The sequence below is a fragment of the Cucumis melo genome, chromosome 9 (genome assembly GCF_025177605.1).
Source record: "Cucumis melo cultivar AY chromosome 9, USDA_Cmelo_AY_1.0, whole genome shotgun sequence".
NCBI classification, from domain to species: Eukaryota; Viridiplantae; Streptophyta; class Magnoliopsida; order Cucurbitales; family Cucurbitaceae; genus Cucumis; species Cucumis melo.
Window position 1 is genome coordinate 20,141,765 of NC_066865.1, and position 15,264 is coordinate 20,157,028.

The window sequence follows — 15,264 nt, forward strand, 5'->3', positions numbered from 1 at the left end:
TAACAAGGGTCACAGAAAAATGACCAACAAAAATTGATAGGCAACCACCACGAAAAACGATGAAAGAAAGTTGACAGATGACAGAGATGGTTGTCGAATGTCGGTTGGCGAGGATAGTTGAAGGTGTTGGTCAAATTGTTTCATACAAATCAAGGAGATTAACCATTAAACACACAAAATTTATTTTTTTTAAAGTTGGTTTTAGGTATTTATCCTAAACCACATTATTTTATAAATTCATTTTTTCAATATTTTATGTGGTTACCAAACACATGACCTTTTTTTTTTTTTTTAGTTTTCTCTTCAGGTTACAAGGCCAAAGTAAGAAAAGGGTGAGGGGCTTGCTAGGCAAGAAGAGGATGCCAAGGCATTTTAACTTAAGTTAACGTGTTATGAATTTTTGCTAAGTGTTGTAAAGTATTGTAAACGTTGGACTTGAGTAATAAAAGTTTGAGTTTGGTTACTTTCTTGTGTTAAGTTGTTTATCGTTTTAAGTTTGTGTTTTAAGTTGAAGGGTAAAATACTAGGCGATTAAGCAAAATTTAAGGACCTCAAGTTGAGTTTATTTTGCATTTAACGCGTCAAAGATACTTAAAATCACACCATCTCGTATGACGAGTTTGGATGCATGCGAAGTAAGGTGTGACACAAAATGGGTAAAAAAACAATCTTTATTGGAGTGCATCACTTCAACGTACACACTCCATTTTCTTTTTCGTTTATAATTTTTTTACTTTTCCTTTTAAGATTTGACCTATAATCGGTTAAAAGTTTGACTTTGTATGTTTTTTTTTAAACTTAATGTTTTTTCTCTTCACGTTAAATCGTTTTTTTTTCTCATTATTTGTTATGTTTTTTCTCAACCAAATATTTCGTAATGTTAAAGTTTGATTTAATATTAATGCTTTTGTCATTCTCGAAGGTTTTGAGCTTCACAAAAATTGTAATTTTTTTATTTTAATTTTCTTTTAACTTCATTCTTGTATTAGGTGATAATCTTTTTTATTTTAGAGTTGGATTAGTACTAACTTTAATTTAGTTTTTCATGCATTAATAGTAAATCTAACTATAATTAAGACTTGAAATAATCGATATAGATGGAAATATCAATGTTTATGAAAATTTCAAAAAAATTTATGAAAATGAATGACGATGGTTATAACTAGTTAATAAAATTTGATTGTGTTCATTCTATTAGAACCAAGTAATACACAGATAAAGATAATAGGGATTCACATATTATTCAAGAATCAGAATATTCGTAGAGAGATTTAGAGGATTGATCGTCGACGAGTCGTTTGAAGTTTCTGGTGGGATTAAATCATTAGGGTTTGAGTTTTCGTTTTTGGACATTAGTAAATGAGGGAAGCGAGAAACTCTAAAAAGTGAAAATTATATTACAATGATACCATGTCTCTCTTTAAGTAAATAAATCTAACTTGATCTTTTATTAATAACGAGCTTATATATATATATATATATGTATAGATAATGAGTACTAGGGATGCAAGAACAACCTGGGTAACTAGAAAACCCACACTATCCAACCATATTATATGGGTGGGGGTTAGGTTGGTTTAAAATATGCCTTTGGTTTTAAAATATGGATTGGATTGATTTAAAATATGGATTGAATTGGGTTGAAAAAATTGAATTTTTATATATATAAATATTATATATTATATTATTTTTTTGAATAAAATATAAAGTTAAAAACATAAAATCCTAGATTAAACTAAAGAGAAAAAGACATGCCCAGCCGCCCCACCCACGCGATGCCGTCTTCCTTCGTCGTTTTTCACTTTCAAGTTTCAGCCTTCCTTCGTCTCTCTTCGTCTCTCTTCGTCTCTCTGTAGTTCGATTTCTATCTACAGCCCACACGCCCCTGTTCAATTTCATCTTCTCATTCTCACCGCCGGTCTCATCCTCGCCGTGAAGATCCTTCGTCTTCCGCCTTGAAGATCCGCCGGCCTTCAAGTTCCTTCGTCTTTAGTTACAAAATGTTAGAGCAATTAGATTTTGTAAAAAATATTAAAGTCTGAAAATCTTGAATTGGAGAATGGTTCAGAAGAGACCCAAGACTTTGGTCACAACATCAAAATTAGTCAGAAATGAGGACTCACCAGAACTTCTTCGATCTGAGAAACCCAAATCTAAAAGATATGACCTTTTCTTTTCGATGAACAAGGTCCTTCTGTTTTGCTTGGCATTTCGATTCGCAAATGCATTTTTGTTGCAGACTTATTTTAACCCAGATGAACACTGGCAAGCTCTTGAAGTTGCCCACTACATCACCTTCGGGTAACATTTATAATGACCCTTCCACTTCTAATTTTTCTGATTTCTGGGATTTAATTTCTTGATGAGTTATCTTTAAGAAGCTTCAGAATGCTTCAGGTAATTTAGTGATGGGTTTCGTTTAGCAGGTATGGTCATCTGACATGGGAGTGGAAGAGGGGAATCCGTAGCTACTTGCATCCTCTGTTGTTTGCTTTTCTTTACAAAGTTCTTGCTTTACTCGGCGTTGATACTCCATTGCTTATGGTAAAATATTCTATAACCTAGTGGAACTGTTTGATTGGCTGTGGCAAATTGAATTGTGAAATTCTGCTGGCCATGCTTTATAGATAAAAGCTCCGAGGCTGTTGCAATCTATATTCTCAGCTGTTGGTGATTTTTACTTGTACAGACTCTCCCGTGCCCTCTTTGGTGAATATGTTGCAAAATGGGCTGTATCCTTGAGTTGATGATTGACATATATGATATATTCAATGTTCAGTATATTTGAACTCTCATCCAACCATATTTTTTTTGAATGAAAAAGGAGAAATGTATTATTCTGTTAGATCACTAATTATATTTCAATATGAACATAGGTGTAAAACGGAAAAGGAGATGGTTACTAGGAAGGAAGAAATGTCCAAGAGAGGTAGGCCCACAGTTAGTTAGAGAAGGGGAGGTTAATATGAAGCAGGAGGGTAGTGTAATGAGGTTTTATCTTGTTTTTCATGTTGGACTTTGCTTCTTCCCTTGAGGATTGGAGGAAGAAAAGTCTGTAATTGCCTTAGGGGTTTCCTTGATTTCAATAAGAGGAAGTCTTCTCTCGATTCCTATCATATTAATTTAGTCTTAATATACTTAACTCTACTTCAGCTATTTTCCCAACTTACAAACTGGTTTATGTTCTTCTGCTTCAACCGAACACTATCAAACAGCTTAGAGACCGTTCTAACACTTGCCAGCTTGTATTATTGGCCATGTATAAGTGTTGTTCCCACCAGAATTTCCAAGGTTTCAAGGAAGTTGGCTTTGTTTATGGCAGCTTTATCATGCGGTATTCGACCAACGAGTGCGATTACGTGGCTGTATGTTGGTCTGCTTGAGCTGTTTTCAGCAAATGACCGACTAAGATTTATTTTTCTAGAGGCTGCTCCTATTGGGTATGTACTATATAACATATTTAACTTCTTGTTTTTGGTTCATAAATAGGTTTTACATTTTCCCCTCCTTTATGATAGTTTTCTTTGAACTTCAGTTTTAAAATTAGCGAGGTAAAAACCAAGTTGAGAAGTTTATCGTTGGTCGTTGTGGACAAAGTTGTTATCAGCCGTTTGGGTGTTATCTTTTCTTTCTTTCTTTATTTATTTTTTTTATTTTTTATTTTTTATTTTTTTGTGGGTGTGGGGGAGGATGTGAAATTAATCAAGGAAAAACCTGTGGACGTGTAGGAAAGGTGACCAAGTTAGGATATATGTGGATAAAAGCCAAACTTTTGTTTTCCTTCTATGGCTTATCATTGGAAGTTAGAAAGGAAAAGAGAGTTATTTCTTTCTGCTTCTTCTTACACTTTCAATTTTGAAGGATGCACATTCCACTTTATGGAAGTTTTACGAAGTCTTTTTCTTTATGGTGTCTATTTATTATTCATCAAGGGTAATTTCCATAGCTCAGTTTATCGAAATTATTATCTTTGAAGTTTGATAATCTCATAACTTAGAAGAAACTGAATCCTGTTTATCACTTTCAGCTCTTGAATAATTTGAAAACTGGAGTAAATTAAAAATCTACAAAGTTAGCTGGGAATGGTAGTAATAAGTTATAACCAATCTAGGACCAATCTTATACTTTTGCCATTTTATTTACTCATGCAGTTTTCTTTTGACCTTCTCCCATCTATGGATCTAATACTAACGACGATTAAGAAAAGTTCATTGGGAGAAGGTTGAGTGTTGCATAGTTCATTGGCTCCCTTCGAGTATTTATTTTTTTTAAAACACAAACTGGATAGCTTTTTTGTTATTGAACTGATGAACAAAATTTAGACAAACTAATTGTTTACCTCATTTTTTCCCACCTCTCGGAAAACATCATGGAAAAAGTAAAAACAAACACAAATTCAATAATGCAAGTCAAACCACAGTTTGAACCATGCACAATTGTGTCTCTTTCTAATATCTTGTCTCCGAATATCCATGGTCATTCTGTTTTCGGGCACGGCGGCCCTGGTTGTAAAGCAGTTCTCACCTTCACCCCGTCTCCAACAACATTTTTGTTGATGTTATCATTTTCCCTTCGAGTATTTATTGATGCAGATTTTGTGATTTTCCTTTTAAAATTGACAACAGTTGAAGCTCTGTTTTAATTCTTGTCAGCCCCCCTTCTATTGGGTTTGGCCTACGTTTAGGTACGTTTTTCTTTTAATGAAAGTGGGTTTCTTAATATTCAGATTCTCAGTTCAACTATTACTACTGCTATTTCTGCCATTTTTTGCTTACGTTTCTTCTCCAAAGGAAACAAAATTCTAAATCCATGTAAACTCTCGATTGTGGTTCATTGTAGTTATTGGGAGATATTTAGTTCACAAGCTTTTTAAGTGTCAGTTTCTAATTTATTGTGAATGATGTTGGTGCGAATGATGGATGATGTAGGTTCTTATCGGTTGCAACCTTTGTTTGTCGCTTTCCTGAAATGATAAAATGATTGCTCTCCTCATTTATTTTCTTGGTCAAATAATTTGCGTGCCACTCCGTCAACTATTTAAGAGTTTCTTGCACTTGTTGACTTAAACTTTCTTAATATTTTAGAGTAATTACATCTCTTCTTATCCCTATAATTTTTCATATCAGGTCTTTGGTGCTTGGGATTACGTTTTTGTTAGATAGAGTAATGTACGGCTCTTGGACATTAGTCCCCCTTAATTTTCTGAGATTCAACGTTTTTTCCTCTGGAGGAGACTTTTATGGAACTCACAAATGGCACTGGTACTTCACTCAGGGGTTTAGTGCCATGCTCTTCAGTTTCATTCCATTTTCCATTTCTGGCATCGTCGCTTCAAGAAAATGGAAACTCTCTGGTCTTCTCGTTTGGGTTCTAGGGATTCACAGTCTACTTGGTCACAAAGAGTTCAGGTACTTATTTTTGTTTCACTATTGAAATTTGAAAACACCTTACCTAAATAATGTTGCATTGGTTTGAAGTATGTGTTTGTTTGTTTACTTTGTCACAGATTCGTCCTGCCCATTCTTCCGATAGCATTGATGTTCTCTGGCTATTCATTGGCCGCTCTTAGATATCAAACTTCTCCAAATAGTAAAAGGGAAAAGTCAAGAAACTTGCACACTAAACGCCCTATGAAAATGAGTTTGGCCACAATATTTTTGCTAGCTACAAATATCCCAATGGGTTTATACATGAGTTTGGTTCATCAGGTATTTATCTATATTGACCAACGAGTATAAAGAAATATATAAAGCTGGTTGTCTTTTTTGGTTTTTCTGCTCTCTTATTTAAACAGAAGGCCTATTGCACAGAGAGGAACGGAGGACGTAATGAATCATCTGGCAAGAGAAGCTGCGAATGGGAAAGTTAAAAGGATCCTTTTTTTGATGCCATGTCATTCGACCCCTTACTATTCCACTCTGCACCAAAACTTACCAATGCAGTTTCTAGACTGCACACCGAGGTCGATAAAACCATTTTTTTCGTTTTCTTTTTCTTTGCTTTTTCTGATAGGAAACTGAAATCATTCATGATATGATGAAATGAAATACGAAAGAAGTTCATATCGAATAATAATAATTACACACATCCATTGGTTATGAGGTAGATAAACTAATTACAATAAGAGAACTGCATTTTCGTGATATAGGTTCTCTTTAACTCTTATATGCATGCATTGCTTTTCGATCAAAGGTTTCAACAAAATTCTTATCCATGATTTGATTATGTCCAAAGTATCCTTTTATCTTTTTCTAGTGTGACCTAAAGGTAGCAGAGAGATTAAAGAGTAAAGATGTCACCGGGTCTTGAAAATTTCCATCCAAAGGTGGTGTCTTTGTATAAAAAAATCTTGAGACATAAGCACAACTACTGAAAAGGTGGATTTGTGATTCTTCACTGTTTAAGCACATGAGATTATTGAAAAAAATAAACACGAAACCAAGGCTTACGTAGAAGCCTAAGAACTAGGAGAAAAACCACGATATTTTAATTTTTTTGTTTTTCTAATGTATGAATACAGTAGGTACAAAGAGAGAGAATAACTAGAATACAATAAGAAGTAAAAAGGGAAAATCTTCCACATTCTTTCCAAAAATACTCTAAGGGCCAAACCCACTAATTCTAACACTCTCTCTCAAGTTGGGACGTAAATATCAATGAGGCCTAACTTGCTAAAGCAAAAGTTGAAGTTTTGTCTGAGAAGCCCTTTGGTGAGAATATCATCAACCTGTTGGTTCAAAGCAATGTACGGAATGCATATGTTCCCACTATCAAATCTTTCTTTGATGAACTTCCGATCAATTATTAGAAATACTTATAGCGGCTTTATTATCACAAAAAAGCTTCAATGGTGTCTCACATTTCTGATGAAAATTTGATCGGAATTTCTGGAGCCAAATTTCCTCACATATTCCCAAACTCATAGCTTTGTATTCAACCTCAGCGCTACTCCTGACCACAACACTTTGCTTCTTACTCCTCCAAGTTACAAGATTGCCCCAAACAAAGGTAAAATAATCAGAGGTAAACTTTCTCATTCAACAACAAATTCCATCCAATCTGAGTCAATATATGCCTCAATGGTCTTTTTGTCTATCTTTCTAATCATCAGTCCTTTACCAGATGTTTTTGTTTTCAAGTATCTTAGAATTCTGTTGACAACTTCCATGTGTACCTCATAGGGAGTCTGCATAAACTGACTGACAACACTTACAGCAAAGGAAATATCAGGACGGGTATGGGAAAAGTAAATCAATTTACCCACGAGGTGTTGATATTGTTCTTTATCAACTGGAACTTGATTATCAAAGTTTCCTAGTTTACAGTTGAATTCAATGAGTGTCAGCAGGACGAAATCCCAACATGCCTATCTCGGTTAGCAAATCAAGGGTGTATTTTCTCTGTGACACGAAGATACTTCAAATTTCCCAAATCCTTGATTTCAAATTCATCACTCATTCTTTGCCTCAGTTGATTGATTTCTGCCTGATCATCTCCAGTCAAAACAATGTCATCCACACAAACTATTAGAACAACAATCTTCTCTATCTTAGAAACCTTTGTAAATAAAGTGTGATCAGAGTGCCCCTGACTATACCATCGGGACTTAACAAAGGTAGTGAATCTGTCAAACCATGCTCTGGGAGATTGTTTCAGACCATATAGGGATGTCTGAAGTTCACACACCTGCTGACCAAACTGAGCTTCAAATCCAGGCAGGGGGCTCATGTAGACTTCCTCCACAAGGTCTCCATCTAGGAAAGAAGTCTTAAAATTCAGCTGGTATAGAGGCCAATCTTTGTTCACGACAACAGATAGCAAGAGTCTAATAGTATTCAATTTAGCAACTGGAGAAAAAGTTTCTAAATAGTCAATACCATAGGTTTGAGTAAATTCCTTTGCAATTAACTTTGCCTTGTGTCTGTCAAGAGTACCATCTGCTTTGTATTTGAGAGTGAACACCCATTTGCATCCCTTCAGTTTTGTACACCTTGGGTAGAGCACAAATCTACCAAATTCTATTCTTTTCTAGAGCCTTCATCTCTTCCATGATAGCATTCTTCCATTCAGAATACTCTAAAGCAGTGTGGATATTTTTCGGTATTATGGTAGAGTTAAGGTTTGCTGTAAAAACCCTAAACCATGGAGAGAGATTATCATAGGAAACATAGTTGCAAATGGGATGTTTAGTACAAGACCTAGTACCTTTTCTCAGAGTAATGAGAATGTCAAGAGAGGGATCATATTCATCAAGTTTCCCTATATGACCCTGTTTAGCTTCATTATTATTGGTTTTTGTTCTGACATTAGTCTTATCACCACTGTTCTTTTCTTCCACGTTTTTACGAACAACAACATTAGACCTGTCATTCTCACTTATCGTATTATTATTACAAGGTTCAATAGGATTTTCCATACCTTGATCTCGAGTAGGTTTCAGAGTCTCTAACTGGAGCCGGTGGCTGATTAGTAAGGAACCCGACTTCCTTTCTGAGATTCCTCATGTAATACGTTTTCCAGGAAACTTGGTTTGTAGGTAGGACTATGGGATGAAGATCAATGTCAAACACTGTACTAGGAGTAGGTTCGATAAATTCAAAGGTGCTATTAGAACTCTTCACTCACACTCTCCCTTGAAGATGGCTAATGGAAAAGTAGGCTCGGTCTTCACAGAAAGTAACATCCATAGGGACGAAGTATTTCCTAGATGGCAAGTGAAAACATTTATAACTGCATTGGTGAAGGAGGATACCCAACAAACACACAAGCTTAAGTCCGAGGGGTAAATTTGGTCTGATTAGGATAGAAGAACTTCAGAAACAAAACGAGTAGAGGGGTAGGACTCCTTAAGACAATCTAAGGGAGTTTGAAGGTGGAGGATACAAGAAGACATTTTATTGATTAAATGAGTTATTGTAAGAATAACATCTCCCCACAGGTATGAAGGAAAGGAATTTGATAGCATAAGGGAACGGGCTACTCCCAGAAGGTGATAGTTTTTTTGCTCGGCCTCTCCATTTTGTTGGGGAGTGTAGGCCCATGAGTTTTGGTGAACAATGCCCTTGAAGGCTAGAAATTCACTAAGGTTATGGTTTTTGAATTCCTGACCATTATCACTTTGATGAATAACAATTTTTTTTTTATGGAATAGTGTTTCATTAGTGTGATAGAAGTTTTGGAAAATAGAGGAAACCTCAAATTTATCGGTGATAAGGTAGACCCAGGTAAGACGAGTATGATCATCAATGAAAGTTACAAACCACCAATTCCCAAGTAAGGTGATGACCTTGGAGGGACCCCAAAAGTCACTATGGATAAGGGTAAACAGTTGTGTGGGTTTATATGGTTGTGAGGGAAAAGAAACTCGATGTTGTTTTGCCCGAATGCACGCATCACAAGATAACGAGGAGACATCAATTTTAGAAAGAAGATAGGGAAACAAATATTTCATACAAGTATTCGGGTGACCTAGCCGAAATGGCCACAACATAAAGTCATGTTCAGAAGTGCTAAAATAGGAAGACAATAAACTAGTCCTAGATATACTACTACCAAAGGTATCATCATCAAAGATGTAATGTTCTTGCTATGTCGGGCAGTGCTAATCGTCCTCCCTGAACTCAACTTCTGAAAGCAAACAGATTCAGGTAAGAAAGTAGCTTTACAGTGCAGCTCATCGGTGTTTCTACTGATCGATAACAAAGTCTAAAAAAGCTTAGACACATGCAAAACATTCTGGAGAGAAAAACCATAAAAGAGAACTATTTGTACTTTGCCAGCAATCAAGGCTAAAGAACCATCGACTATTCGGATTTTCTCATTACCGGCACAGGGGGTATTAGAGACAAAGTGCTTCGAAAAACCTGTCAAGTAATTTGTGGCTCCCAAGTCCAAGATCAAAGGATTCTTCCCATCAACACTAATAAGGCCCAAGGGACTGAGGCTAACTTGACTGAGCAATGACGTCAAGAGTTGGAGAGCTGATCTGGCTAGCAGTAGGGCTAATTGGCTGAGAGGTGCTGGCAGTCTCTCTAACATCGGTACGCCCTAAGTTTTGTTGCTCGTTGGAGGAATGTTTGTTACCTCTTAGAGACTGACCGTGGAGTTTCCAACACTAATCCTTGGGATACCATTGTTTCTTGTAGTGCTCACAAATGAGAATTGGTTTCCCACTATTCTTATCATTATCATGGGTTAAGGATCGAGCACTAAAGGCAGGAGAGTTAGTTATATAATTTGAAGGCACGTTAGAAAGCGAAATTATCAGGTTCTTGGAATACATCGGCAACTCAAATGGTTTGGAGTGCGTCGAAGACTCGCCCACTTCAACCCCCGATCTGTTATGAATACCATCAGTCCCGTTAAAGGGGTTGCTCCAAAAGATCGATAGACAACGACACGCCAACGGATATATTTGACAATTTCTGTGGTGGTTGTCCATAATCAGAGGGCATGAGCGGCGCGTAGGGTTGCGGATGACCAAAAGGGCATGACCGTTGGATAGCTGACAACGAGTAGAAGAGATTGGGATGGGCGGTGAGACAAAATGGCGGAGGCGCATGGGCCCACGTGTAGAGGCGGCACGTGAGAAAGATTTCGGTTGAAGGGTTGCGTAGACGACGGGGAGGGTGGTCCCACTGTGTAGATTGGTAGTTTTTGAAGCATTTCGAATAATTTCCATGATGGCGGCCGGGTTGGTCTAGGTTCTTGTTAATTTTTTTCTAGGGTTTTGTTGTTGCTTTACTTTGATACCATATTGAAAGCAATAAACACGAAACCAAAGTTTACATGAAAACTCGAGAACTAGGTGAAAAACTACGATGTTTTTAGTTTTATTGTTTTTCTAATGAATGAATACAATAGGTACAAACAGGGAGAATAAATAGAATACAATAAGAAGTAAAAAAGGAAAAGATTTAGGAAAAAGGAAAAATCTTCCATATTCTTTCCAAAAATACTCTAAGGGTCAAGCCCACTAATTCTAGTAGAAATATTATAATCAAAGGTGTTGTTGGTTGATACAAGAATGACCCGAACCACCAAGAAAGCTTGTGATACTCGACAACTAACTTTTAGTTATTGTTGTTCATTTGTGATGCTTGATATGTGCCCATGTATCTTGCAGCGTAGAGAAAGGAAGCCTAGTTGAGTCGGAGCGTTTCTTGATGAATCCACTTGATTTTTCAATAGAATTTGCTAAAAATTGGACAGTCCCAAGTCACATTGTATTGTTTGATTCAGAGGAGAGACTACTGAAGGACTTTCTGATATCGCATTCTTTCAAGGAGGTTAGATTTGTTGTATTATTGTATTTGCTATTCATTAATCAATAAATCACAACTCCTAAGCTAATTGTGCCATACTTGTGTTTTGTCAAATGAAGGATAAAAGGTTCTTCCATGCTCACTTCAAGGTAGATCGTGATCTTCAATCTTCGGTGGTTTTATATGTCATAACTGTTTAATCTCAATAACTTGCCATTTCTTTTCTCAATGAGATCAGTTTTCAATAGATGTTTTTTCTTTTTTCGTTGACAAATTTTGTGAGAATATTTAGTTGTTTCGAGTTGTACATTTTTCCGCTACCTAATAATATTTTTATACAAATTAATGTACTTTTAACCTTTTATAAGTCATAAGTGTTTCAAAATTATTCTAAATGTTTGGAAGAAAATCAAGAAGTGAAACAGAGTTGTTGACTCGAAACAAATGTTGGAATTTGAACACTATAATGCTTCTCTAGCTTATTGCTATATTCATTTTATGTTGCAATTTTCATTCAAAGTTTAAAATAGTTTCTGGGGTAGTTTTGGTGACTTGAAACAAAAATTGGAACACTATGACATTATTCTAGTTCATGGTCGGACTCGTTTTGTATGTAATTTTGAAATATTTTTGTATGTAATTTTGAAATATTTACTAAAATGTTGAGTGATAGTGCTATTATATAGAAAAATATAGGTACTTAACAGGCTCATCTCAAGATGGGTCTTCTAATTCTTTTCAAAAATGAAACCTTAAAAGTATTTTATAACAAAGACAAAATTGGAAAACATTAAAGTTTATGGTGTCGAAATTTAGGGTGTTATACGACTGTTTCTTCTCCCTCCCGACTATGCAACTCTATAATAATGATATGTTTTGAAAAGTATCATTTTCCGAACTTTCTTTGGAGTAAAATCGTCCATCAACTTTTATTATAGTCAACACTACATAATACTCAATAGCTATCAATGCCACTTCAACTTCACATACAATTTATTTTTAGGGTAACTATAATAGGTAGCAATTTTTAGAATAATTATTAAGTATGTAGTAATATTTTAAAAAAATTGCAAATATAGTAAAGTCTATCAGTGATAGAGTCTATCGTTGATAGATTTTTATGGTTTATCAGTGATAAACCAACATTTGTTATATGGTCTATCAGTGCTATCATTAATAGATTTTGATAGATTTTGCTATATTTGCAATTTTTTTTAAAATGTTGCCATATACTTAATTATTTTGAATATAATTGCTACATTTGTAACTATCCCTTACTTTTACCAATGCCTAATTTTCTATTATTTTAAGAGCATACTCAAAATAAGCATAATGAGAAAACAAACTTGCACTTGTGAGAATAAACAAAACACAAAATTTTTCATACTCTTGGCATTGTGCAAATCTCTTGTTAAAAGAAACAAGTTGATCAACAACGTATAAGAAATAATTCTCTAAAGAATTTCTTTTGAGGTTGTGGAAATAAGTTAGTGTTGGAATGTCTTAAATTCGGTATGTGACGCTACTAACAATCCAATATGGGGATCTTGTTACCATATATAACATCTCAGATCTAGGATTTTGGACCATGGTTCAGAATTCGAATTCGGCAACTGATGGCCTAGGCATTTCCTTGCGTCTCCTGTAACCTGACAATGTTATCCTTACTTATCTTAAATGCTTATTAGAGAGAAAGTTGTCTTCATAAAACAAATATGTGTCCTTCCAAAATGGTTCGTTCTCACTTACATGCATCCTAGGGTAATTCCCAAGAGATTACTCAACATAGAATTGTTCCAAGCTAAGCATGTTCAACTTTGGATTTCCTATGACAACCGAACTTTTCAACTTCAAGTAAAGATAAAAATTTAAAACTCAAAGTCATGCAAAACTTAGATTCTTATATTAAAAAAAGAAATAATAATTAAAAATTCATGTAGAAAATCAAAGTATATCGTGGAGTTAGAGGGGAGTAAAACAGTGCGCTCAATGTCACAATCGTAACTTTCAAACACGATTGTGCGGCACTTGTTCTGCTCGGTCAACAAGTCAGCCGTTCAATATTCGAAACCCGCGGACAAACTCGCGGTATGATGTAGCCTCCCTACACGTTCTCGGGAAAATATTTTTATAAAACAGGATAGAGAAAGTAAATAATTGAAAACATGATAAAAGGAAGCATTGAAGACTGTCAATTGCAAAGAAAATAGCTTAGCTTTCAAAGAGTGCGACAAGGCTTGGGCGGGGTCGGACTACTCATGTACCCCCTATAGTACATATTGAGATTTTTGGCATTGGCAGGCTTGCATATGAAAAGTCGAAATGTCACACTGTGGCTCGGCGACACGAAAACGAAAGAATTAACCTAGACTACTTTCAAGACATAAAGATAAAGCGATTTAGGGGTATTCGGACATACGACCATAGGTAAATAATACCTTGGACAAGTATGCCCTTGACATTCTCCCCCACTTAAACGGTTGACATCCTCGTTAACTGGCGAAGCTGGAGCTCTTCGATCTTCTGCGTCCACGCTTCAAGGTCTTCGACATGTTCTCCGCTTGTTACCTCCACGAGGGCTTCTTCCACTTCACCAGGAATTTATGTATCTCTCTCATGGGCCTTCTACCAGTCCTTACTCTGTCAGCAAGGACTTCCTTGACTTCTCTGTCTTCCTCCAGTTCCAGGTTGACAGATAATTGTACGACGTTGTTGCACTGTTGATTGGAAGCTTGATCATCCACTCGAACTCAAGAGGGCATCGCTTTTAATCTACTCTCTCCTCCATCGGCCTTGAAGCTTCTTCTAGGCACACTCGAGCGATGTTGGCCATCTGTTCCCATTCCTCTTCAACTCTATGAGCTTGAGGGCTGTCTTCTATATAAGGGTCATTAGCGAGCAGCGGCAATACAAAATGCCTATTACCCTTAATCTCAAATTGAATTCTTCTGATTAACGAATCTGTCTGGGTGTTGTGACCGAACTGGGCTACATTCAGCAGTTGAGCCCAATTCCCTTGTCTGCCATCAATAAAATGATGCAGATATTCTTCGAACATACAGTTGAATTTCTCAGGTTCAACTTTGGGAGGCTTGGTCGCATCGACGACCCCAAGACTTGGTCCCTCAATCATGGCTTGCTTCAAATCATTGAAGGCGGCCTGACACTCGAGGTTCCCACTCCACTGAGTGTCTTCTTCTCTCAACAACCCACTTTGGTGACACTTCACCACATGATCCTACACGTTTATCTGGCTCTGTACAGAACAACACTTTCCTCCCTTGACATCGGTATGACTAAATGGCACCACGGGGAACTCGTATGCTCCATGTCCAGTGACACAAGTTGTCTCGAGTCCCTTTGCCTTCGTTGTTCTTACTCGATAGTACCTTGATCGGATGTCTGACTTCGGGAAATACTCCACCCCACATGGGCGGTCAAACAGCCTAGTGAGTGCGGGGAGTGGATATTTACGACGAACTATGAGCTTACTCTGGATATGACGGTCAATACATTGTTGTGGGTTTCTGTCCTTTTTCTTCAAGGAAAGGACTGGGGCTTCCCATGGAGCTTGTATGGGTCTACTAACTCCTGAACTCGATAATTTCTTCGACTGTTTCCGAAGTACAGCTAACTTCGATGGCATCATGCGATAAGCCTTCTTCGCATGCGCTTTTGCCTCTGACAGTGACTCTATCCCATGGTCGATCCTCCTTTGCATCGACAAGGACTTGAGCCAACTATTTGGCATCACACCATGGCACTTCTCTGGAACACACAGAGTGTCTTTGGGGACTGTTTCCTTCATTTTTCCCGACGCCCCAAGCGGGATCTCCACAGATGGTAGTTCCTCTTAGGCGCGATTCTTATCTAGTTGCATGGTCGATATCATTTTAAATCTGTTAGGCTGATGAATATCTGCTTGCACTACTGTGGGAAAAGATCCAGTAATCACTAGGCATTTGGCTGAGGGCATTGGTATGACTGGAGGAGGAACTCC

At 36.7% G+C, this 15,264-nt stretch overlaps 1 protein-coding gene across 5 annotated transcripts; it reads left to right on the forward strand.

The window, feature by feature from the left end:
- The first annotated feature begins 1,740 nt into the window (after positions 1-1,740).
- On the forward strand, positions 1,741-11,631 carry LOC103504543 (mannosyltransferase APTG1). Of its 5 annotated transcripts, none has more exons than XM_008468886.3 (9): positions 1,746-2,301; positions 2,424-2,544; positions 2,628-2,732; positions 3,154-3,440; positions 5,127-5,408; positions 5,507-5,708; positions 5,811-5,962; positions 11,126-11,288; positions 11,384-11,631. In XM_008468886.3, the coding sequence occupies exons 1-9, from the start codon at positions 2,060-2,062 to the stop codon at positions 11,462-11,464; spliced, it is 1,635 nt and encodes a 544-aa protein (XP_008467108.2). In that variant the 5' UTR covers positions 1,746-2,059; the 3' UTR covers positions 11,465-11,631. The 5 variants fall into 5 exon arrangements, 2 of the variants coding, with proteins under 2 accessions (XP_008467108.2, XP_008467109.2); XM_008468887.3 differs by having other exon boundaries at positions 1,747-2,301; positions 2,427-2,544; XR_007823772.1 differs by lacking the exon at positions 11,384-11,631 and having other exon boundaries at positions 1,741-2,301; positions 5,753-5,962; positions 11,126-11,274.
- Positions 11,632-15,264: the final 3,633 nt, after the last annotated feature.